General features: G+C 42.3%; 1 protein-coding gene across 1 annotated transcript; it reads left to right on the forward strand.

Annotated features, from left to right (window-relative positions):
- Positions 1 to 600: 600 nt before the first annotated feature.
- On the forward strand, positions 601 to 27,501 carry LOC139457505 (HMG box transcription factor BBX-like). Its single transcript, XM_071238892.1, has 9 exons — positions 601 to 699; positions 10,909 to 11,109; positions 12,467 to 12,632; positions 15,919 to 16,064; positions 18,500 to 19,740; positions 21,932 to 22,051; positions 23,530 to 23,684; positions 24,355 to 24,519; positions 26,208 to 27,501. The coding sequence occupies exons 2-9, from the start codon at positions 10,909 to 10,911 to the stop codon at positions 27,254 to 27,256; spliced, it is 3,243 nt and encodes a 1,080-aa protein (XP_071094993.1). The 5' UTR covers positions 601 to 699; the 3' UTR covers positions 27,257 to 27,501.

A 27,501-nucleotide genomic window follows, 5' to 3' on the forward strand; every position in this document is an offset into this window, starting at 1 on the left:
GGATTACAAACATTTCGTGGCAGACAGACAGACAGACAGACAGACAAAAGGAACATAGAGACAACATGGACATTGAAGACAAAGACAGACACCATAGACTAGGGGGACAGACAGCCACGAAGACGAACAGACAGACAGACACTTTATAGTAGTATACGTGATAACATGAATCTTTCTAAATTTGATTTTATAGAATGCACACAGACAAGCCAGAACCAAATACCGTGAATAATGCAGGTAAAACAACCTCCCCAAAATGTGTCGTTATTTTTTCCATGTAAATAATAACTTCACTGTAATACGTGGATATTCAATTCGACAACACAACGCAAAAATCGGAAATATGTTCGAATCCAACTCAGATGTTATCAACATTATGAGTCGTCAATTCCGTGTCATTACTCAATTCAACCAAAGCATGTACACGTTTCGTTTCCTCTATTGTCGTGAACAACAGAAGACACCGCCAGTGAAAATATAGTGACCCCTAAAACATGTTTTCGTAAGAGACGTTGCAGCAGAAGACCGTTAGCTGACATTAACAGTTAACACTAGTTGCACGGAAAGCAGTTTGTCCCGGCTACAAGGGCCGACACAAGAACCCACTTTGTCTCTTTACCGTTTAGAAAGTGTCCGATCTTGTTGAAATTGAAAATCAACAATTACAGCCGATGTAACGCCACACAATCACAGACAGTGGTAAGTCTACATTGATTTCTATTTTATCTCCACTTACAAGTCCATGAAAACTCTTGTTTTCATTGAAGATTGGGACGCCGCATGTTTCGGCCGGACGAGCTGGCTGACAGAAAAAGAGGCGAAACATTGAGGCTTGCATATGTAATTAGCTCTCTGTTTTGATCAAAATACGCAAATCTAGACGTTAACAATGATCAATCGCATCACTAAAGTGATTTATTTGATAAAATGAACCGTGTTTCAGTTACCTGTGCCGAGTGTCTCTGTCTATAAACGTATTTTTGAGTTTGACACGACAAGCGTCTGAGAGCGTTGCTTCGAGGGGTCACACAGAGCTACTCGCCGTCAACATACTCTAAACACATAGATTCACATCTACAAGCTGCGATCGCAATGAAATTAACCTCTAGGATTGATAAGCTTTCAAAATACCCCAACTTGTCAGTCAATCGTTGCTGATCGCGTAACCAACACGAGACATCAGCTGATGGAATATGTGAAAACGACATGCATCCCCGATTTCAGTTTGACCCGACGTGAAGGCACGAAACGGAACTAGAGTGTTGCCGCGACTGAACCCATTTTCTTGTATTATAACGCCTGTCTTCGTGTTTATTTGATAGTATGACTGAATATTGTCGTATTTTGGTTTGAAATCGCAGGCGACGTGGACAAATGAAATCGGCAAGTGTTGTGATTGTACCTACAGCAGGTGCTCGCTCGGCTGTCAATCAACAACCTAATCAGTTTCAAATCGCCTCTGGTTCGTAGTGTTTACATTTCCGCGATGCCCATCTAGAAATTCTATTAAACCCTCTTTAAAAGTGTATCATGGAACTGTTATGTTTGCCTGATATGGATTGTATGTTTGTAAACAGTGGAGATGAGGTTTCGGTTGAATCGCTTGTGACATTGACAATACCACGTGACCCTTGTGACAATGTATTACAGTTGGCGGAAGAGGAAGGTACTTGCTTTTAATACACAGGCTTGTGTTGACTTGGGGAAAAAAATAACATTTCTTTCGTTTTAGGGACGAATTAGAACGGAATTATTGTCTCCTAAGGTCGGAAAGCACAACAAAGGGAGTTAACGTGGTCTAGTAAGGGATATATGGACCAATATTTACTTAAGTTTCATTCCACTTAAGGTTGGAGTTTTGGCTCAATAAAAATGGTTTCTTACAAGCTAAGTTGTGTTATTTTATAAAGTATATATCAGCGATATTTAACAGCCTTAAGTAAATTACAGCAAATAATATTTTAAATGAAAATATAGTATCCCAAAGTGCTATTTTTTAAAATCTCATGAGTGACCTATTTTTCATTGGTGTGTATATTGTTAATTGTTGCATTGTTGCTGCATTTCATAGAGGTTACTGGCAGTGGGGGGGACGGATGTTTTCACGAGTGGCATAGCCATGAGTGAAAATATCTCCTTTTCCCCCTTCATGAGAAGAGAGAAACATGATATTTTTTACAAGACACATGGAATATCCTATTTATTATAGACTTTTTGTGTAAGGGTCTACCGCATAATTAAATTGTTTCATTACAAGTGTAAAACCTTGAAACATAATTTCTCCCTACTTAACACACAGGGACAGTTCACCACCCCTTGTATTTGTGACTTAAAAAGTAGTATGGTGTTTGCAATATAAACAAGTAAAAGTATCCAAAAATATTTAGGGTCACAAAAATTCTTTATCATACATTTAGATATGATTATATACAAAATCAACTTCAACAAAAAGTATTCTTGAAAGCTAGGAGACCTCTGTTGAAGGTGAAAGCATAAACGCTGGTCAAGTTACAAAATTGGCGCTTTTCGAAAAACAGTCTCGATTCACGAGTTAAATTCGAAATTGACAGTTTACAACGAAACATTTTCATGAGAATTACGACAAGAAGTGATATTAACTCCATAAATGACCATCTGTCATTATTTTGCCTTGCCAATGTGGAATTAAGGTGAAAAGAATGTCAACAGTTTGTGTACCGGTTAGACACTTACAATAAAGGGAGATAATTTAAGGGGAGGTAACTCTTGTATGACGTTAGTTCCGTCAAAGTGTTATGTTCGCTGCATTGAAATATCAAGTGTTAAGTTCACTGCTGTGAAATATCAAGTGTTATGTTCACTATAATGAAAAAATCACTTTTCTCCACTTCAGAAAACTCAGTCTTTCACACTGAAGTATATAATAAACACAGTGTTTATCCTCATACAAGATATTTACCATCCCCAACCACGCAAGCGTGAGTGAGTTGGGTTTTACGCCGCTTTTAACAGTATTCCAGTTATATCTCGGCGTGTCAGCTTAATGTGGGAGGAAAGCCCGAAGTGATGCAGGTCTCAGACGTTTACCACTTCGGTGAAACCCACGAGCACGGGTATGGTGCTGACAAACCTAGAATCATAATCGGGGTGAACCGGGATTCGAACCCACAATCAAAGGTTTCTGGCGTGTCCAGGGTACGCAACTCTGCACAGCGAATCGCGGCGCCTTAGACGACTGGGCCACCCGTGCCCCCCCACGCAAGCGTGAAAACCTCTTTATCATATAATGTCATTCTTCAAATCTGTGCTCTAAACATCTCTTCCCATGTCTTACAAACATTACCTAAACATTGCAAAATGTATTATGTCAGAAGGTAAGTGATGTGTCAGTCGGACAGTGACAGTAGCCAATATAGTTCCAAAAGAAACCTGCTACTTATACAGTGGCGTAACTACATATGGGCAAAGCAACAATTGTCGACACAGATTGTTTCTACTTGCCTTTCACGGCAATCCATCGGTCTGTTCAGTAGAGTAACTGTTCTTTATCAAAGGGAAAGTTCTCTAACCTTAGTCTATGAGACGTCACATTTGTTTAGAGTCAGCCTGTCCTGTCATAACTTTACAAAGTGCAGTCAGCTGTACACACAGCGACAAAATGAAACAAGGTAACAATCTGACATATAGAGAATCTCACCCAAGTGTCTTTTGATATCAAATATATCAACACGAGTTGATAAAAGTGGAAAAATTCCGAGGCTTGCCGAGGATTTTTCCCACTTTTATGGAGTGTTGATATATTTCATATAAAAAAACACGAGGGTGAGATTTTATTTATCATCCAACATCATTCTTCCAACTTTTTCAATTTGTAGACAGTAATTAGCAGTGTCTTCAGTGTAAAAAGTACTGCTAACAGCTTCAGTAGCAGAGCCATTAGTGATGTCATTTGATTGTGATGTCATGGTAACCAGTGACATCACAATGGTCTGCAAAGCATTGTGATGTAAATTCATTGCAGCGATATCTACAGTGTAGATATCGCTTGATCTAATCCAAGCGATATCTCCTGTGGGAGCCAGTTTTGGATGATAAATTACAGCCAAATCCAACTGTTTTAGTTTGGGGAGAATGTTCCAAGCGGCAGAGGTCTACAAGCACAGATATGGAAACTGATCCAAACCAGGCTACAGTCCCCACTAAATTGTTTCACAATTTATATCTCCAAAGTTGCCCAAACTCGTAAAATGCCTTAGCTACGTCACAGTTATACACTGATTTTCAGTATATTAGACTCTTCTTTTGATAATGATAGCAATTATCCCAGTAGTTTCTCCAGATTCCCAATGGTCAACATAGTTAGTTCTGACTCAAACGCCGAATGACAAGGGTGTTATAAACTTGCAAAATACATGGAGCGTGCATATTTATTAAATGACCATGATGAATATTCAGTATTTTGGTAAAACAAAAATTGACATCGTATCCATTTACAAATTCAAGTGTCAATGAATGGCGGACAACAAACTTGGTCCAGTACAAATCTGAAATTTGATATACCGTAATAAATGCCTCGTTCTTATAAGAGCTACTGCTATATTTGCTAATATATTGGTTAGTGGAAATCCCTATTAGTACCCCTTCCAATTGATCAATGTACACAAGATTTATTTGTTCTTGTATAATACGCACTCGTGTGTTAAATGCACGCTTAATTATTGGCAATTAAATTATATCTGTTGTGTATGATACGTATCATTTCAGGCTGTCAGCATAGACCACGAAATTTACGATCTTTCAACTCTTTTTTTTTTTTCATTAAAATTATATTCTGATTAAAGAGCCCCCAGTTTCTAATTTTGAGAACGTCCTTACATCTTATTGCATACGGTAAAACATCACTGGACATGCTAATTTACTTTTTAAGTTGTAATTCTTGTTCTGCTAGGCATTGTTTTATATGCAGCGATTAAGCCTTGATAGCGGTAATCATGGTAATCGCACAGTGGTTGATGTAAATAACAGTTAGCAGGGTGATCTGCCGAACACCTCACTCACGATTTCGCCAGCAATATTGAATGAAATTTTGAATGAAATAGATTACAAAACAGTCCACATATACAATGAACACTTTTTATAACCATATAACTTTTTTTTATATATATTGCGTACTTCAGTACAGATTTATTGATTGGTATTTACGGTATTAAGTGCTCACAGTGATGTTGAAAAAAACCATCACAGCTCATTATGGCTTGAATAAAACGCAAAAAAGAGTGCACTATTCTCAAGAAAATACGGTTAACATTACGTTGTACCTTCAACTTGTATCTGTTGCATGTATGAGTGATTGAGTTGGGATTAACACCGCTTTTAACACTATTCCAGTTATATCACGGCGTGTCAGCTTAATGTGGGAGGAAAGCCCAAGTGATGCAGGTCTCAGACGTTTACTGCTTCGGTGAAACCCACGAGCACGGGTATGGTGCTGACAAACCTAGAAACATAATCGGGGCGAACCGGGATTTGAACCCACAATGATAGGTTTCTGGCATGCTCAAGGGACGCAACCCTTGCGCCGCCTTAGACGACTGAGCCACCCGTGCCCTTTGTTGTATTTATGAACTTTGATTCATACACTGGTGTTTCAAATTGCTTCTGAATTCAAAATTTAGAAATTAGATAATATATCGAGACACTTATCGCAATACGGCCTTGTGCATCGTAAAATATTGTTATACACGTTATACCTCCAATATCCACCCCTATTTTTTAGGAAATTTAAAATCACAGAACGGACATGATGCCTTCCGCCAAATTTCGCAGTGTCTTCTGTTGATGAGTGCTTTAGAATGAAAGCATTGGATCTATATTTTTCCTATATCCCTTTTGAAGTGTACAAATTGATTTTCCATCGAGAATCATGCCGTATAATGGGCATTGTCGACAACACGTCAATAATACAATGTCATGTAATCAGTTGTATGGAATATAGTATCTTTTCTTGCGTTCTATGTCATCATTTTAGGAATTTTGGAGACAAACTGAGTTGAGGGAAATAATGCGTTCTGTCAAACGTTTTCATCATCATCATCATCATCATCATCATCATCATCATGTCTGTTCTTTTAATCATGTCCAAATGTCAAGTGAGGGAGTGAGAATGGTTTAACGCCACTTTTAGCAATATTTCGTCAAGTGTCACGGCAGGAGACACCAGAAATGGGCTTCACACATTGTTCCCATGTCAAGAATCGTACCTAGGTTTACGGCGTGATGAGTGAACGTTTTAACCACTAGGCTACCTGAATGTTAATCAGCAAGTTTAAATAGTGTTAAAGCTGCACCGGAAGTTTACCGCTCCTTCCTTGGTAACGGACATGATGTCTGACGTCACGTCATTGCCATTATCCAAATTCATCTGCGTGCTATTTAGTGACTGAAAGTTTAAAATTCACTCAAAGTAATTGTTCAAAGAACATTAGAAAGTAACACAACATTAATCTTAAATCTGTGATGAAGACGGGACATATCTGTAGAAAATGAATGTGGTGCACTATGTCCGTAATCAGGGATGTGAAATATCCGTGGAAAAGCGGAAAATCACGTTTTTTAAAACAGTAGTCCGCGGAAAAATATAATCAAAGATTTAAAAAAAATACTCTGAAAAATAGTACCGTGTTTGCGGACAACCGTCGCAGATTTGTCCGGATTTTTGTCCGGATTTTTGTCCGGATCGGCTTTTAACTGTAATCTTGCATCATGTCCATGTGCAATTAAAAACTGTTGTGTTATATGCAAATTGGTACTTTTGAAAATGCAGCATTATCATCCAGTAGGTTTTATTCATGGGAATTACGATGATCATGTACCCGAAAATACATTTTCAGAACAGCAATTTAATGATGTTGTACGGACATGACGCTATGTCATCAATGGTCGCTAGTTTTTCTTTAAAACAATCCATCTTGTGTCACAATAAATTCAACATTTTGGGTTCATTTGAAAAAATTGTTAATACAAGTATAGAAACAATTGAATAAAGTTAAAAGGTGAGGGGGTTTAACGTCATGTCCAAGATTATTGCACTTATATAGCGATTCATGTGTGTGTGTGTCTGCTTGTACTAGTCCAGACTGATGCCGATTTATAGTGCTAGCTCACTGAGATACCATGCCGCAGTTTAACATGAATACCCCACTCAAACACAGTTTACCGACTCTTAGCCGACCAGTCCTTGTTTTAGCCCCATAATGCCGAGTGTAAGACAGGGTAACAACAAGTACCATCTTTAAACGTCTTGTGGAATGACGCGACCGGGGATCAAACCCCGGACCTTCCGCTCTCCAAGCGGACGCTCTAGATAAATCCAGAGGTTTTAGAGTTAAATTTGAGTAATTTCATCACTTCTTGGTATTTGTTGGTATCCATTTTAAAATCTTAAACACTCTAGTTATGACAGTATGACAGTATGACAGTATGGATTTAGTGAGTATGGTTTTACGCCGCTTTTAGCAATATTCCAGCAATATCATGGCGGGGGACACCAGAAATGGGCTTCACACATTGTACCCATGTCGGGAATCAAACCCGGGTCTTCTGCGTGTCTAGCGAACGCGTTAACCACTAGGCTACCCGACCGCCCCGTATGGATTAAGATATGCATTGGAATATGTGATTAGGTGTCAATGCCTGTTGATATATGCGTTGGAAATAGGAAGCAATTAGTCTATATTCAGGATAATGACGCTGTTTTTGTGATGGTCATGGTGGTGTTGGATCGTGTGGTCAGGCTTGCTGACTTGGTTGATGCGTGTCATCGTATCCCAATTGCGTGGATGGATGCTTATGATGTCAATCACTGGATTGTCTGGTCCAGACTCGATTATTTACAGACCGCCGTAATATAGCCGGAATATTGCTGAATGCAGAGTTAAATAAACAAAAACTAAAAACAAATAAACACTCACAGTAACCATGGTAACAATGATTCATTTCTTGTTTTCTTCAAGAAGGTTTGCAGTAACACCCCTTCCATTTGAACAGGGGCGGTCGGGTAGCCTAGTGGTTAAAGCGTTCGCTCGTCACGCCGAAGACCCAGGTTCGATTCCCGACATGGGTCTAATATGTGAAGCCCATTTCTGGTGTCCCCCGCCGTGATATTGCTGGAATATTGCTAAAAGCGGCGTAAAACCATACTCACTCACTCCATTTGAACATGATCACGTTTTAACCGCGAGTCACATAGTACATGTAGTATGGTGAAAATAATGATCCTATTCGTGATGGGTTTGTAAAAACATTTGCTGTTTAATAGCATTGTTTTGAATTAAGTGGTGTGTCAGGCAGGTGGTGGCCTGTGGTTGATTATAGAAACGGGCTCTGTCCGTCCATCCGTCCGTCCGTCATGTTTCGTTTCCGGAGCATAACTAAGAAACGGTTCAATATTTTTTCATGAAACTTTGCAAGTTTGTCAAGTACATGCTGAACTGGTGCCTTTTGCTATTTTAGAAATTTTAGAAATTTATATTTTTTACGTTTCCATGGCAACAAGATGGACTCCAAACTCCTCTTTTTTTTACATTTCCATGACAAGTTCCACCTCGGTTAAAAAAGGTTAGGGTTTGTTTAGATTTAATTATGTCATAAATTCTGTAACAGGGGCGGGGGATATAGCCACGTTAGAGGCAAACTCTTGTTTTCTCTGATGTATTGGGGGGCACGGGTGGCCCAGTCGTCTAAGGCGCCGCGATTCGCTGTGCAGAGTTGCGTACCCTGGACACGCCAGAAACCTTTGATTGTGGGTTCGAATCCCGGTTCGCCCCAATTATGTTTCTAGGTTTGTCAGCACCATACCCGTGCTCGTGGGTTTCACCGAAGTGGTAAACGTCTGAGACCTGCATCACTTCGGGCTTTCCTCCCACATTAAGCTGACACGCCGAGATATAACTGGAATACTGTTAAAAGCGGCATTAAACCCAACTCACTCACTCACTCTGATGTATTGTATCCATATACCTATGCGTTTGAGCTTAAGTGTCCTTAGTCGATTGTTGAGCACAGTTCAGTTGTAGATATATGAGTTTACCTGAAAGGTAAACAATATTGACAGTATACTAGAAGATCAACCTGTAGGTCCTGTGACCAAATCATGGAAACAAAGGTTTGAAAGTGTTTTTGAGTTTCCTGATGTATACTGAACAATTTTGACTTGGGCTGCCTGGTTGAAAATCCCGGGCATTTTGGGGAAGGGTCAACAAAGGTCAAACAGGGATCAAAATTCAAAATTGTGTCGATATGCATATCAAATTACTCGTCCAGTCATAAGGAACCTAGAATTATATAGTTTGTTATTCTTCTGACCTGAAATGGGGGAGCTATGGCCAAAAAAGTTGAAAGGTCAACGCACTTTTGGCAGTCGGTGAAATTCACAAACACAGTTAACATTGTCCGATAGTCTTGATTTTAGGGTCTAATAATATGTTTTCTGACATGACAAATTCAACCAAGCAACTTTTAAAAGTAAAAAAGGCTACCTTGACCTTGAAAATCGAAAATGGTGGAATTGGCTGCACGAAGAATTGTCATGCTTCAGCAAAGTCATTGGGAACAGGATCCTTGGCCAATAACGCAGGAATAGGGGCCAAATAGGGGTATTTTGGCTATATTGCTTTAAACGACTTTTCTGGAACTAAGATAGAGATATTAACCATATTTGGTTGGAAGCATCCCTAGGTAGACACAGTTAAGATCCCCACCGTATAACCATATGTTCAATTGAAAGTATAAGGAGAGGAATGCACATATTCTACCTGGGCTGGCCCTTCTGTTCATCTGTCCGGCACTCCCAAAGGAGTTAGAACCTTGACCATAACATGCAAATCAATATATCCCCACCCTGTAATAAACAGAGACATTGTATACATTTGTTTGTTATGACATTTGTCTGACACGTTCACGCTGTCAGATTTGTCATCCACCTATTTTAAATGCTGTCAGTCAAAATTACGAAATATTTGCAGTATTATATACATGTACAATGCAAATGCAAATATTTTGTCATTGCGTAAATATCCAGGTGAGCGACACAGGCCCTATTGGCCTCTCGTAGTAAGGAAGCAACAGCTTTCGAGGCAGTAATCGTGTACCCTCTTGAGTTTTTGGACACACAACTCTTATAAAAAGGCACTGATTGGCTGTATTCAAAGGTCAGCATGGTATCCATGGTAAATGGTTTGGGATTTTCAACCAATTAGTCACTCAACCATCCCCCCACCACCCTCTCCCTCAACCAACCACTCACTCAACCATCCCCCCACCACCCTCTCCCTCAACCAACCACTCACTCAACCATCCCCCCCACCACCCTCTCCCTCAACCAATCACTCACTCAACCATTCCCCACCACCCTCTCCCTCAACCAACCACTCACTCAACCATCCCCCCACCACCCTCTCCCTCAACCAACCACTCACTCAACCATCCCCCCACCACCCTCTCCCTCAACCAACCACTCACTCAACCATCCCCCCACCACCCTCTCCCTCAACCAACCACTCACTCAACCATCCCCCCACCACCCTCTCCCTCAACCAACCACTCACTCAACCATCCCCCCACCACCCTCTCCCTCAACCAACCACTCACTCAAGCATCCCCCACCACCTTCTCACTCAACCAACCACTCACTCAACCATCCCCCCACCACCCTCTCCCTCAACCAACCACTCACTCAACCATCCCCCCACCACCCTATCCCTCAACCAACCACTCACTCAACCATCCCCCCACCACCCTCTCCCTCAACCAACCACTCACTCAACCATCCCCCCACCACCCTCTCCCTCAACCAACCACTCACTCAACCACCCCCCCACCACCCTCTAACAACCAACTACTCACTCACTCTTCATGTTACCATGGTTACAGATGGATTCCCCTGAACAGGAAAAGAAGGCGGATGTCCGCCGTCCCATGAACGCGTTCCTCATCTTCTGCAAGCGACACCGCAGCATGGTGAGGGAGAAGAACCCCGACCTGGACAATCGTAGCGTGACGAGGATTCTGGGAGATTTGTGGGCGAATCTCGGCGACACGGAGAAGTCGGTGTACACAAGTCTTGCCAAACAGGTGGGTGGCCACAAGGCGAAGGACTGATTTGAGTTGTGATGTTGAGTAGGATCTGTCGCATATTCCTACATGCAAGGGGTTGATGTACGGTTCACAGCAGGAAGTGACAGCATTCGATAGTTTGCGGCATATACAAGTATTTACTACATACAAGTAGATATACCGTATTCGATGTAATAATCGCCCAGGGCGCTCTTAAAATTAGAAATAAGAGTTCTTATTAGAATATTATTTTGGTAAATGGTGAACGTAAATTTTATGGTCTATGCTGTCAGCCTGAAATGTTTATATACGACAGATATATTTTTACAGAATTTAATTGCCCATAATTAAGGGTACATATAACACACGAGTGTGTATTATACACGAATAAATAAGTCTTGTGTACATTGGTCAATTGGAAAGGGAGCTAATTGGGATTGTTCACTAGCCAATATATTAGCAAATATCGCCATGGGCCCTTATAATCCTGTAAAATCAAGTGACAAATGTTTTCTTTATATTCCTGAAGATCAAACTCGCAACCATAATATCTGTAGCCCAGTGAGTGTACCACGAGGCTACAGAGGTGTTGATAAGCCTCACTGGTTTTTAGAATGTCCTTTTCAAGATCCGTACGCCAGCAACAGATATTTTACGCGCGTTTCCTAAGGTTCATGGAAAGTATGTTCGAAACATAAAAATGTTGATAAATGTTGTTTTAAGTTTCTTTTTTCGGTTTATAAGCATGGAAAAACACTTTCTCTCGGTTTTGGTAGACAGAGCATGCCCCTTGGTTTTTCCCTCTCCCCAGGGCATGCTCTGTCTACCAAAACCTCGTGAGCGTGTTTTCTCCAATACGTAACAGTCCAGGTTTAACCCTTGTCGAACTAGGCTGCAAGTTATATTTTGGCTGAACTAATGAGACTATGCATAGTCAAATCTAAATCAAGATAACGAAATGGACATCCGGTGCGACTGCAGGATTTGCAAAAGTTTTGCACCATCAACTGGGCATCGACAAATGTTTTCCAAATCTTTTCATGTTTTTAATCAAGGTGCTCACATGATTTGATGCACTTCTCGAGGTAAGACCCGTCTTGATTATCAATCAGACCGTCTTGACTGGGCACCACTTTTTGTTTAAAGCAAATGCAAGTGGTATGAGAGGTGGAATCTGATTGGTCAGTTAGAGGGGCATAGAAGGGACACAACTCATAATAGCCACTGGTTGCGCTACGATCAAGCGCAGAACTTCCAGCCCAGTTTGGCAAAGGTGGAAACTGGACTATTACAGACTTGTTGTGACTCCGGGGCAGAAATAATAGATTGATTCTGAGATAATTAACCCACCTTGACGTGATGTGGTCTGTTACAGTACAAGGATGCGTTTATGAAGGCGAACCCCGACTACAAGTGGCACAACCCTGACAAGACCCATCCGACTCCGACCAAGATGACGACACGGCCCACCAACGCCCGGGTGGTCAAGTCAGTCCAAGAGATTCACCTACATGGCTCCATCATGCCTGGTAAACTAGCAGGTGAGTGTTTTGGAAGAATTGGTTTACAGTCACGAATATTATTTGTTTGTTTGTTTGTTTCGAGTCTGGACCAGACCGCCTCCGTGGTCTAGTGGTAGAGTGTCCACCCGGAGAGCGGGAGGTCCGGGGTTCGATATCTAGCCGCGTCATTCCAAAAGACATTAAAAGATGGTACTTTTTGTTACCCTGTCTGGCACTCGGCATTAAGGGGCTAAAACAAGGACTGGTCGGCTCGGAGTCAGTAAACTGTGTCTGAGTGGGGTATTCATGTGAAACTGCGGCATGGTATCTCAGTGGGCTAGCACTATAAATCGGCATCAGCCCGGACTAGTACAAGCAGCCATACACACACACGTGCACGTTGCTATATAAGTACAGTAATCTGGACGCGACGTCAAACCCCATTTCACCTCACCTCGAGTCTTGACCAGACAATCCAGTGATTGACATCATAAGCATTGATCCATGCAATTGGGATACGATGACATGCCGCGAGCCTGACCACCCGATCCCATTAGTCACCTCTTACAACAAACATAGTCTCCTCTAAAGACAAGCATAGGTTGCTGAAGACCAATCCTAACCTGGATCTTCACAGGTCCAAGTGTAACTTATCGCAACTATACATTAGAGATACTGTAAATCTTGAAATTAATGCGAGCGTGAATGAAATGCGAAAATGCGAGTGGTCTTTTCTCGCATTATTAAACTGAAACATGCTTTTATATCAACAATAAGACATTTTGGATAGCAGAAATACCAACTTAGACATACGCTGAAAACAAACAACTATGTTTTCCACATCACTGTTTTTTTAGCAGCACTTGTAACAAGTATACAAACAATGTCATTCAAACACTAATTACATCGTGTGAATTGTCACTGCTGGGGTCAAGACAAGCGTTCTACTCACTCATGTCATCACTGATCACACCTGCAAGTCCAGACAGACGCCACCCAACACGGTGTCTTTGTTCTTTGCGACTGCATCAAAGGTCGATACGAGCCAGCGCGCATGCATTGTTTTAGCGGAAGTACACTACTCAGCGCTAATAAGCAGTTCTATTTGGTGTGTGATTGGATTAATGTAAGGTTGGATTAAGGTGAGGATTCTTCTGTAAATCTGACAGAGGACATTTTCTTTAGATAACGTATCCACTGATGCTTGAGAGGAGGGGTGGGGTGTCGCATTCATATTGAGTCGCATTTTTGGCAAGGGGCAAGCGTTCGCATTCTTTTGGAGACGCATTAATTTCACAATTTACAGTAAATTTACAGATTTATATCTTATCCGTTACTCCATTGGGAGATAACCAGAGGAGGATATATCACATATCGCCAGTTAGTGATATATGTGCTTCCATATTTTGATTGGTTGTCATTGGATGCGAAGGATAACCGGTATACCATGATTTGAAATGCTAATGAATACATATGGCAAATACTGGTGTTATTGTGTTTTCAACATCATGCATATTTTCATCTTGTCGGCAAAGTTTGCATAGTCTGTTGGATACTGCGTCTGCCCTGTGAGCGGATGGTCCGGGGTTCGATCCCGGGCCGTGTCGTACCAAAAGACACTAAAATATGGTATTTGTTGTTACCAAGCATGGCGCTCGGCATTAAGGGTTTTGAAACAAGGACTGGTCGGCTTGCAGTAAATGTTATGTGTCGGAGCTGGGTAACCATGTTAAATGGCAGTATTGTATCTCAGTCGGTCCGACTATAAAACTGAAATTAATCCTGATTAGTACAAGCAGTCATAAATATGTGTGCTTGCACATCGCTATTTAAGCACAATAATCTTGATTGCGACGATGTTAAACCGTTTTGCACCTCTCCTTTTCCTAGCCATTGAATTTATATTGTTCAAACTACAGAAAAGTTCCAACGGCAGCTATCAAGTTTAACCAGTGCAGGTGAACAGAAATGTTTTAGAACATTAAAAGGCTAAATGTTTATGTTATGGAACTGTTTCAGATCTGTCTAAAAGGCTAAATGTTTATGTTTGGGACTGTTTCAGATTCTTCCAAAAGGCTAAATGTTTATGTTTGGGAACTGTTTCAGATCTGTCCAAAAGGCTAAATGTTTATGTTTGGGACTGTTTCCGATCCGTCCAAAAGGCTAAATGTTTATGTTTGGGCACTGTTTCCGATCTGTCCAAAAGGCTAAATGTTTATGTTTGGTGACTGTTTCCGATCTGTCCAAAAGGCTAAATGTTTATGTTTGGGACTGTTTCCGATCCGTCCAAAAGGCTAAATGTTTATGTTTGGTGACTGTTTCCGATCTGTCCAAAAGGCTAAATGTTTATGTTTGGGACTGTTTCCGATCCGTCCAAAAGGCTAAATGTTTATGTTTGGGCACTGTTTCCGATCTGTCCAAAAGGCTAAATGTTTATGTTTGGGCACTGTTTCCGATCTGTCCAAAAGGCTAAATGTTTATGTTTGGGACTGTTTCCGATCCGTCCAAAAGGCTAAATGTTTATGTTTGGTGACTGTTTCCGATCTGTCCAAAAGGCTAAATGTTTATGTTTGGGACTGTTTCAGATCCGTCCAAAAGGCTAAATGTTTATGTTTGGTGACTGTTTCAGATCTGTCCAAAAGGCTAAATGTTTATGTTTGGGACTGTTTCCGATCTGTCCAAAAGGCTAAATGTTTATGTTTGGGACTGTTTCAGATCCGTCCAAAAGGCTAAATGTTTATGTTTGGTGACTGTTTCAGATCCGTCCAAAAGGCTAAATGTTTATGTTTGGGACTGTTTCCGATCCGTCCAAAAGGCTAAATGTTTATGTTTGGGCACTGTTTCCGATCTGTCCAAAAGGCTAAATGTTTATGTTTGGGACTGTTTCAGATCCGTCCAAAAGGCTAAATGTTTATGTTTGGGACTGTTTCCGATCCGTCCAAAAGGCTAAATGTTTATGTTTGGTGACTGTTTCCGATCTGTCCAAAAGGCTAAATGTTTATGTTTGGGACTGTTTCAGATCCGTCCAAAAGGCTAAATGTTTATGTTTGGTGACTGTTTCAGATCCGTCCAAAAGGCTAAATGTTTATGTTTGGGACTGTTTCCGATCCGTCCAAAAGGCTAAATGTTTATGTTTGGGCACTGTTTCCGATCCGTCCAAAAGGCTAAATGTTTATGTTTGGGACTGTTTCAGATCCGTCCAAAAGGCTAAATGTTTATGTTTGGTGACTGTTTCAGATCTGTCCAAAAGGCTAAATGTTTATGTTTGGGAACTGTTTCCGATCCGTCCAAAAGGCTAAATGTTTATGTTTGGGAACTGTTTCAGATCCGTCCAATATGGGAGGCCTAAGCCTGCTACTGATGGCCGGGCAGCAGTCAATGACGCCTCGGCACACAGGGGAGGCCGAGCGGAGAGTTACCTCCCCTGACAGCAAGTGCACTTCAAAATCCGCTTTGTTGGAGCTTGCTGAGGTATGTGTCTCGGGGATGTTTCAGCTGTTTCTGTTTTGTACACAAGTCTATTAACATGTAGCCTGTATTGCAGGAATATTCAGTGTTTGGCTGCTTGTTGACGTGTTCTCAAACATCTTCCAGAGGCAAGGGAGTTAACTGAATATAAAAGTCAAGTTGCCCCCCTTGCCGAACGAGGCTGGAATTATTGAGTTATATTTTTGCTGGACTAACGAGTTTATGCATAGTCCAATCACAAATTTTTGTGACTGGGTTCCGTCTTAGTGCAAACGGGCATACCTAAAACAATTGTCAACTCATTGCGTAATGGTTCCCACATTTTCCCCATATATTATATATATTTCAGATGCAATTTAAAGCACATTGGGACATGCGGAATTATACAGTATGATTGAACACATTTAACTGTGTCTTTGGTATATTTTTAGATGCAAGACATATGTAAAATCAAAAATTATTTCTGAGGGATTCTTTGACGAAAAACTTGTAATCATACGCGCATTCTGATTGGTTTGTCGTATTTTCGCACATAACATTCATTGATAGGGGGACGAGTCTTCTTGCAGGTGACGGAAAGGGGCGAGTGGTGACGAATGCTGCAGTGCACATTTTGGTCACTGACTCATTCACTCACCCAAAGCATGTATACTGCCAACTCAGCATCAATAGATATTTTCAAAATCTTTTCGTACTTTTCATCAAGGTGCTCATGTAATTTGATGCACTATACACATTTTGATTATCGATCAGATCTTCTTGACTTGTCGCCATCATTTTGTGTGAAGCAAATGCAAGTGATATGAGAGGTGGAATCTGATTGATAAAAAGGAGGGACATAACTTGTAATAGCCACTGGTGGCGCTACAGTCGAAGAAATTCCATCCTAGTTCGGGAAGGGTGGAAACTAGACTTTTACAGTCAGTTAACTCCCTTGCCTCAGGAAGATGGTTCTCTTTCCAAGAAAATGGAACTGTTTTTCATCTTCTATCATAAAAATCTCTTGACCTCGTGATACTTATCATAGTTTTATGCGTTTTTTGAATTTGTGTCATTTAATTGGTTAATTATAAAATAAAGAGCTACAGGTAGATTAAACATATCAAGCTTTGTTTACCACAATAATTTTAGAAGGTTCCAACAAACGGAGACTTTTGGCTGGCTCAGATGTGGGCAATACCACATCGGGGTGTTTCCATTCTATTTTTAGTAATTTAAGTCAACACCGTAAATTATCAGCACATGATCAGACCTGGGTCAGTATGTGTTTCTGTTGAATGAAACATGGCAGCTTCAAGGCTACTGAATATAGCAGGGAGCCCTGGTATTATAGGACAATGGGTATTGTCCCAGCCTTTGTCATTGAAGCAGGACAAAGTCGAGCCTCAGAGTTTTAAACTTTTAACAACTTATATGAGTTGATTATTTGACACGAGGGTGAGATTGTCAATACGTCAGTTCTTTCTGTAAGCTCAACAGTGTTTGTTTGTTGTTTAACGCCTCACTCAGCAATATTCCAGCTATATGACGGCAGTCTGTATATAATCAAGTCTGAACCAGACAATACAGTGATTGACATCATGACCATCGATCTACACAATTGGGATACAATGACGTGCATCAACCAAGTCAGTGAGCCTAACCACCCGATCCCGTTAGTCACCTCTTATGACAAGCATAGTCGCCTGTTAGGGCAAGCATGGGTTGCTGAAGACCTATTCTACCCGGATCTTCACGGGTCCAGAAAGGGCCCTTCAGGGTTTCACCTTGACCTACTGTAGATAAGCCAAGGTATTGACTTCGTCCTTGAAATCGGTATCAAAATGTTATGTGCGGTAGATAAACCGGACCCCCTACCTGAAACTACATCTCGCCATGATCTGTCATCGGAAATAGAATATCAACAAATCCATTTTGAATTATGAAGTTAATCCTGTCGTTATACAATCGGTAATAAAAAGTGTTTATTTTTATAGCTGGACTGGGTTTGTTCTCTCAAACTTTCATTCAATAATATTTACATTAATTTCGGTGTCCATCTGGCATGTGTGGTACTTACAACTTCTGTATGAGGTCAGCTTTACCAACTGACCGTTATTTACAGCTACCATGATCATAATACTGCTGTTAACACCTTAAAATGAAACTAAAAAGTGTGATATGGATGTAGTTTTACATGAAGCAGAAATCTGCATTCAGTACGCAGAACTAAATAGCATGGATACCAGGACAAACGTACAGTTTCTACTCCTAATTTTAGGTCTATCCAAAAACTTGAGTGTGTTCTTGGATGTGACTGTTTTTGTTTTTTTTATCAAATAAACAAATTAATTATCAGCTGATTATTGAAAACAATATTTCAATGACAAAGTATTAAATAATGATTTTTGTGCAAATAATATCATTTACTCTGAATAATGCAGGATATTTCTCAACAGATGTGTGCAAATGAACTACAACAAGGGGAGGTAACTGTTCCACATCCCAAAAAGCTGATCACTAAAACAGAAAGTGGAAAGAAGGTGAAGGCTGCACACAAGAAGACGGGAGATGCTGAAATTAGCTCAGGGAAAAGTAGAAGTAAATCTGAATCTGATTCCAATACTGAAGCTGCAGAGAGTTTAGGGTTTCCATGGAAATCGGAACAGTCGCTGTCGGACATCTTGAAACTACTCCAGTCCATGAAAGATCATGAAATAAAAAAGAAAGTATGCAAGGAAGTGACAGGAAGTTGCACCGTGAAACAAGAACCAGAGAATTCTGGGAAGGTTGACCTAAGTGGTGTAACTGACAGACCTCCATCAGTGGAGGCAGCTGAAAAGAGAATGCCAAGGGCCAGAAGCTGGTCAGAGTCAGCGAAAGATCAAGATGTCTTCGTTGCAGGGATGGGTGACCATTCCAGTTATACAAGCGTCAGGTCAAAAGACGACACTCCGGAGAGACGGAAGTCTCAGGCGGAGACACTAGCAGGTTGTCTCTCCGATCAAAACGATAATGACATTGTATCGTGTGGTAAACTGGTCGTTGATCATATTTTTGATCGACTCTCGTCCACTGAGTTTTCACGGTCAGCAGTTAAATTAAAAGGCTTGACATCAGTTGATGAGGTGAGGAAGGTACTTCTAAGTTCCGAATTTGCCGAGTCCAAATTAACCCCAAAAGAGGAAAACCCAGACAAAAATATAGTCCATTCAAGAATTGATCATCTTGTAACAGAAGCGTATCCCAAAGACAAGTGTGCTACAGAAACCAAACATAAAGCAGAAGTAACGAAAGAGTACTCGCCAATTCTGCGCGTTCCTGATTTTAAAAGTTTCCTTGAAACTGAAGGGAACCAGAAAAAAAGTTCGTCTGATGCAATAGGGTCCGATGCAAATGTAGTCCGGGTGAAGAAGCGCACGATGACCCTGCCTCTAGAAGACGTGAAGCCAGAACCGGTGGAAGATGTTGGAGGGCTAACGCCAGAGTCAAGGACAGACAGGTCGGATCAGGACTGTTACGGTGGGCTTGAGGATGACGGCAAGGACCGAGATGATGGCAGTTATCAACCGGTCCGTAAGTCGCGGCGAAGGAACCGGGGACAGCGGTATCTGGAGCTGATTAATGAGGGCATCATACAGCCATCCAAAGAGAGGCTAGCGGCCAGACGTGCAGAGCAGACGTCGACTGACGATGAAACGTAAGTCGCTGAGGTGTGTGTGTGTGTGTGAGTGTGTGAGTGAGTGAGTGAGTGGGTGGGTGAGTGAGTGAGTGAGTGAGTGAGTGTGTGTGTGTGTGTGTGTGTGTGAGTGAGTGAGTGAGTGAGTGAGTGCAGTCACTTAAAATTGAGTGGTCATGCACTGTGGCAGACTGGCAACCCAACTCCCTAGTACTGTAAGTATAACGATGGTACTCAGTATACAGACTGTAGCTGACAATGGTACTCTGTATACAGACTGTGGCTGTATGTATGACGATGGTACTCTGTATACAGACTGTGGCTGTATGTATGACGATGGTACTCTGTATACAGACTGTGGCTGACGATGGTACTCTGTATACAGACTGTGGATGTATGTATAACGATGGTACTCTGTATGCAGACTGTGGATGTATGTATAACGATGGTACTCTGTATACAGACTGTGACTGTATGTATAACGATGGTACTCTGTATACAGACTGTGGATGTATGTATAACGATGGTACTCTGTATACAGACTGTGGCTGTATGTATAACGATGGTACTCTGTATACAGACTGTGGATGTATGTATAACGATGGTACTCTGTATACAGACTGTGGATGTAAGTATAACGATGGTACTCTGTATACAGACTATGGATGTATGTATGACGATGGTACTCTGTATACAGACTGTGGATGTATGTATAACGATGGTACTCTGTATACAGACTGTGGCTGTATGTATAGCGATGGTACTCTGTATACAGAATGTGGATGTATGTATAGCGATGGTACTCTGTATACAGACTGTGGATGTATGTATGACGATGGTACTCTGTATACAGACTGTGGATGTATGTATAACGATGGTACTCTGTATACAGACTGTTGCTGTATGTATAACGATGGTACTCTGTATACAGACTGTGGCTGTATGTATAACGATGATACACTGTATACAGACTGTGGCTGTATGTATGACGATGGTACTCTGTATACAGACTGTGGCTGTATGTATAACGATGGTACTCTGTATACAGACTGGATGTATGTATAACGATGGTACTCTGTATACAGACTGTGGCTGTATGTATAACGATGGTACTCTGTATACAGACTGTGGATGTATGTATAACGATGGTACTCTGTATACAGACTGTGGCTGTATGTATAACGATGGTACTCTGTATACAGACTGGATGTATGTATAACGATGGTACTCTGTATACAGACTGTGGCTGTATGTATAACGATGGTACTCTGTATACATACTGTGGCTGTATGTATAACGATGGTACTCTGTATACAGACTGTGGCTGTATGTATAACGATGGTACTCTGTATACAGACTGTGGCTGTATGTATGACGATGGTACTCTGTATACAGACTGTGGCTGTATGTATAACGATGGTACTCTGTATACAGACTGTGGCTGTATGTATAACGATGGTACTCTGTATACAGACTGTGGATGTAAGTATAACGATGGTACTCTGTATACAGACTGTGGCTGTATGTATAACGATGGTACTCTGTATACAGACTGTGGATGTAAGTATAACGATGGTACTCTGTATACAGACTGTGGATGTATGTATGACGATGGTACTCTGTATACAGACTGTGGCTGTATGTATAACGATGGTACTCTGTATACAGACTGTGGCTGTATGTATGACGATGGTACTCTGTATACAGACTGTGGCTGTATGTATGACGATGGTACTCTGTATACAGACTGTGGCTGTATGTATAACGATGGTACTCTGTATACAGACTGTGGATGTAAGTATAACGATGGTACTCTGTATACAGACTATGGATGTATGTATGACGATGGTACTCTGTATACAGACTGGATGTATGTATAACGATGGTACTCTGTATACAGACTGTGGCTGTATGTATGACGATGGTACTCTGTATACAGACTGTGGCTGTATGTATAACGATGGTACTCTGTATACAGACTGTGGATGTATGTATAACGGTGGTACTCTGTATACAGACTGTGGCTGTATGTATGACGATGGTACTCTGTATACAGACTGTGGCTGTATGTATAACGATGGTACTCTGAATACAGACTGTGGATGTATGTATGACGATGGTACTCTGTATACAGACTGTGGCTGTATGTATAACGATGGTACTCTGTATACAGACTGTGGATGTATGTATAACGATGGTACTCTGTATACAGACTGTGGATGTATGATGACTTCCCGCTCGAGGACGAGGTTCAGGAGGTCCGGAGACCAACCACCAAACGATGCAGCTCCGACTCTGACGCCAACCTTGAGGAAAAGAAATACAAGACTGGGTACGTTGATGCTGTGTCAGAGATAGAAAATAACATTTGAAGTTTACATACATTCGTGCAGTGTGTGTTGCGGGGAATTGTCAAAACGTCACAGGTTTTGTAGACACGACACTTGTCTGCATCACCTGTGAAAACCGGCCACTATTTTGTATTCAATAGTGACATAAGGCTGGATAATACAGAAGTCAATATAATCATTGTGCAAACTCAATCACTCTTTCCTATCATAGAAGCAATGTGTGGAACTTGTTTGGAGTCATTTTAAATTAATTAAATCAAATTACGCATTTATATAGCGCTACTTATCCAGACATACTGCCTGCTCAAGAGCGCTCAGTCGTATGCTCTTTTGAAGAGGATGGTCTTGAGTTTTGATCTAAAGGTGTTGACATCTCCAGATCCCCTGACATCAATGGGCAGTGCATTCCATAGAGTTGCACCTGCTTTTCGGAAGGTTCTGTCGCCATATGTTGTTCTGCTGGTTGGTGGAACAGCAAGCTGTAGTTTGTTTGCAGATCTCAGTGTTCGGCCAGGTTGGTAAAGGGCAGTGAGTTCCTGGAGGTATACTGGGGATAGCCCATGGATCGATTTGTAGACAAACATGATCAGCTTGAACATGATCCTGAGTCTCACAGGTAGCCAGTGCAGCTCTTTCAGGACGGGTGTAATGTGTTCACGCATTGACTTCCGTGTGATGAGTCTGACAGCAGTGTTTTGCACACGCTGTTGTCTATCCAGATGCTGCTGCTGGATACCATACAGAAGACTATTACAATTGTCAAGTCTTGATGTTACAAATGCATGGACTAGGCACTTGACTGATGCTGTATTTAATTGTTTTTTTGTTAAGAACATTTCACTTAATGATATAGTTCCTGTGTTGTAACATATTGACGTCATGTAGCCCATCCAGGTGCGTGTCGGAGCAGGGGGATAGAGAGAGACTGGGACTTAAGGGGTAACTTTTTGAAGAATGACATGCAAATCAGTAAGTCTGGAGGCTAACAGTACACAAGACCTGTGAAGGTCCGATTTAGAATAGGTCTTCGGCAACCCATTCTTGTCGTTAGAGTCAACTAACAGGATCGAGTGGTCAGGCACGCTGACTTGGTTGATGCATGTCATCGTATCCCAATTGCGTGGATAGATGCTCATGATGGCAATCACTGGATTGTCTGGTCCAGACTCGATTATTTACAGACTGCCGTCATATAGCTGGAATATATTTACAGTTTTATTCAGTTCCAATTTATAGCAAAACTTGAAGCATTGACAATTATGGCACTCATATGCTACTAGTCAAATATATGATTTTTCCTTGTCCTCAGCACAATTTTGTAGTCTCGAGCTATCGGACTAGCGTGAATTTCGAATGCTGCACTAGAAACCTGCGAGATGCACACTTAGGTTTGTGGTTAATGTTTGAGTATTACGTCTGTTTCTTTGCATCATGCATCACTTCTGTATTTTCCTCTCAGGGATTTTGACCTTGAAGCTCAGATAGCGACCTTGCCAGCCTGTAGCCTTGACCCTGTGTCACGCGGCAATCGTCAGAAAAACACCCCCACCAAGATACGGCACCACAGCGAGGGCTCCACCAAGAAGACCACCATCGTGTCCTCCCCTACCACAGGTAACTATGGCAACAGGAAGATGTGGACACAATAAATGACCAAATTAAGTCTCATAACCATAACACATATATATATATAACAGTATTCAACGTAATAAGCGCCGAGGACACTCTCAAAATTAGAAATAGGGGGCGCTTACTAGAATAATATTTTGAGTTGAAAGATCGTAAATTTCGTGGTTTATGCTAACAGCCTGAAATGTTTACATACGACAGATATATTTTTCGAGATATTAATTGCCCATAACTAAGGGTGATATAACACACGAGTGTGAATTATACCATGTATACACGAATAAATAAGTGTTGTGTACATTGATCAATCGGAAGGGTTGCTGATTGGGATTGTTCACTAGCCAATATATGAGCAAATATCGCCGTGGGCGCTTATTAGAGCGGGGTGCTTATTACGTCAAATACGGTATTTGAGGTTATTATTTCCGGAAATGTTAGTAAACTGCTTATTGAGCAACAAGACATTGAATCCATATATGAACATTAAAAGTTCATTTGCATATTTATCGGATCGTGATACCAAGTTTATCACATCAGTTTATCGCCTCGATAACACCAGCCATTATATGGCAACATATTCACCCCTCTCTACAATGAGACGACTGTGAGTGTTGAGATGAGGATGTTGACCAGTGATGATCTGTTTGTGCTGCAGCAGTAAGTGATGTCACGACGCTGACCCTCCCTCCCCACCTGAAGATGCAGCAGGTGCCCGTTCAGGCCGCCCCCGTGAGCGGCAGTCGGAAGAGGAAGGCAAGAAAACACTCCATCAACCATCTACTTCCTGCCAGCGCAAATAGCGAAGACAAAGGAGATACAGGTGAGTATCTTATATGTAGAGTGTGTTTGGGGATGGTAAATATCCTGCATTAGGAATAAGCATTGTATTTAGCGAGCCTTGGAAAATGTTATAGAAGAACCTAAGAATACCCGTGAATTCTGGAGCGATTACTTGTCTTTACCTCCAGACTTCGACTTTGAAAAAAACATAAAGAAAACTATTATTCCTTTTATGTAAGCTCCTTAACAACTAATTCATTTTTAGCAAAAAATTTAGGTAACTGATGATAATAATTGTACCTTTTATGGTCAAGTTACTAAAACATTTGGTCATTTATTTATAGATTGCATTGCTGTACAGAAATTATGGGAGCAAGTTAGCAAATGGCTAAATAGTAAATTAGATAAAACTCTTGAATTTACAGTTAAGCATTTCATTTATGGTGGACCGCCTCCGTGGTCTAGTGGTAGAGCGTCTGCCGGAGACCGCCTCCGTGGTCTAGTGGTAGAGTGTCCGCCCAGAGACCGCCACCGTGGTCTAGTGGTAGAGTGTCCGCCCAGAGACCGCCGCCGTGGTCTAGTGGTAGAGCGTCCGCCCGGAGACCGCCGCTGTGGTCTAGTGGTAGAGCGTCCGCCCGGAGACCGCCGCCGTGGTCTAGTGGTAGAGCGTCCGTACTGAGACCGCCTCCATGGTCTAGTGGTAGAGTGTCCGCTTGGAGACCGCCTCCGTGGTCTAGTTGTAGAGCGTCCGCCCGGAGACCGTGGTCTAGTGGTAGAGCGTCCGCGCGGAGACCGTGGTCTAGTGGTAAAGTGTCTGCCCGGAGACGGCGCCGTGGTCTAGTGGTAGAGTGTCCGCCCGGAGACCGCCGCTGTGATCTGGTGGTAGAGTGTCCCCTCGGAGACCGCCACCGTGGTCTAGTGGTAGTGTGTCCGCCCGGAGACCGCCGCTGTGATCTGGTGGTAGAGTGTCCCCTCGGAGACCGCCACCGTGGTCTAGTGGTAGTGTGTCCGCCCGGAGACCGCCGCCGTGGTCTAGTGGTAGAGCGTCCGTACTGAGACCGCCTCCATGGTCTAGTGGTAGAGTGTCCACCCGGAGACCGCCACCGTGGTCTAGTGGTAGAGTGTCCGCCCGGAGACTGCCGCCGTGGTCTAGTGGTAGAGCGTCCATACTGAGACCCCCTCCATGGTCTAGTGGTAGAGCGTCCGCCCGGAGAGCGTGGTCTAGTTGTAGAGTGTCCTCCTGGAGATCGCCCCCATGGTCTAGTGGTAGAGCGTCCGCCCGGAGACCGTGGTCTAGTTGTAGAGTGTCCTCTAGGAGACCGCCTCCGTGGTCTAGTGGTAGAGTGTCCGCCCGGAGACCACGTCCATGGTCTAGTGGTAGAGCGTCCGCCCGGAGACCACCTCCATGGTCTAGTGGTAGAGCGTCCGCCTGGAGACCGTGGTCTAGTGGTAAAGTGTCCGCCCGGAGACCGCCTCCGTGGTCTAGTGGTAGAGCGTCCCCGGAGAGCGCCTCTGTGGTCTAGTGGAAGAGCGTCCCCTGAGAGCGCCTCTGTGGTCTAGTGGTAGAGCATCCGCCCGGAGAGCGGAAGGTCCGGGGTTCGATCCCCGACTGCGTCATATCAAAAGACATTAAAAGATGGTACTTGTTGTTACCCTGTCCTGTTACCTCTTGTTCTGACATACCCTAACTGTGGCTGTTGAATACATCGGAACATTATTTTGTTTCAGACCTAAATCAACCTGCTGGTGAAGATGTCACAAAAGAAATTACATCTTTTAAAGATGAGGAAGGTCAAAGGTCAGTGGTTTCTAGCAGCCAATCAATGGACAGGGATGACAGATCTCAGGAAGAAGGTCATGTGTCACATGACTCAACTGACCAATCAGATCCAGGTTCGGAGCCTGACATGAAGAAAGAAGCGACAGATGAGGAAGTCAAGAAAGATGCCAGTGGTTGTGAAACTAGCCAGTCAGCAGGTAGCTCTTGTGCTCACCCAGCTGAATCTGACCAATCAGATACCTCGAGACACAGCCCCGGAAAAGGGTGCGACAGGAATGCAAATATCAGTATGACTGAATCCGATGTTTTGGATTTTCGGACTTCTGAAATTGTTCCCGGTGTTCGAAGCAAGGATGGCTGTGTTCAGTCGACAGCATCAGCAACGATGAAGTCACAACCCGGTGATACGTGTGCCATTCAAAGCAATATTAGTAGTAAGCTAATGCAATCAGAATCTGTAGCAAAGGAAAATCTCGGTGATTCGGTTATTACGCAGGTTATGGAGGGAAATTTTCAAGATTCAGAGAGCGATGTCTCTCTATCCGAGTCCATACGTCCAGACAAAGTGCTGGATTCAAATGCGATAGAAATTCAATCTCAGGAAGACCAGGAATGCACTGATAGTGGGACGTCAAACGAGACCCTGACTTCGGGGTCTGGCTGTGAGGGTTCCACTCATGTCAATAAGCCATTGCCTAGTAGTACAACAACTCTGGTCTCGACTGTTCATTCAAACAGACAGGCTGCTCTGCCACAAGAATCGGATATTATCAGTTCTGAATCCTTCTCGACTCCCACATCTTCCGTCAACATTGTTACGTTCTCGTCTGCGCCCGCACCCTCTACAGATGACCTTGTGACCTTGTCGACATCTGCTGTTACCCAAGGCGTCAATTTAGAAGTCCTGACCGAGAGAGCAGACGACAGCCCCACTAGCAGTATCGCACAGTCGCCTCTTGCCGCCGGATCTCCGTCCGTCGGTGTGGTACATTCTTAAAAGCTGATCATCATAATTCATTTTAGATTTTGTCGAGGATTAAAAAAATAAAAGAATTGGTTCTCAGGCAATGACTCTTGGAAATATAGTGTGGGCTGGTGGTGGTATTTTTTTTAGCTTGTTCAAACTAATATGTAACCAAGTAAACAGTTGTGTACCCTCAACCAGGGAAAGCGTGACAAGAATACGAACTCATATTCCCGCCATGACCATAACACGAGATGCACAGAAAAGCAGTGCACATT

This window comes from Haliotis cracherodii, unplaced genomic scaffold (assembly GCF_022045235.1).
Source record: "Haliotis cracherodii isolate W230 unplaced genomic scaffold, xgHalCrac1.p SCAF_12, whole genome shotgun sequence".
NCBI lineage: Eukaryota > Metazoa > Mollusca > Gastropoda > Lepetellida > Haliotidae > Haliotis > Haliotis cracherodii.

What these genes read in the sequence shown, in the direction of transcription:
- LOC139457505 (XM_071238892.1), top strand. Translation starts at nt 10,909, where the DNA reads ATGGATTCCCCTGAACAGGAAAAGAAGGCGGATGTCCGCCGTCCCATG. An exon ending in CTTTGTTGGAGCTTGCTGAG is followed by an intron (nt 16,065 to 18,499) that starts GTATGTGTCTCG and finishes ATTTCTCAACAG; the next exon opens with ATGTGTGCAAATGAACTACA. An exon ending in CGTGTCCTCCCCTACCACAG is followed by an intron (nt 23,685 to 24,354) that starts GTAACTATGGCA and finishes TTTGTGCTGCAG; the next exon opens with CAGTAAGTGATGTCACGACG.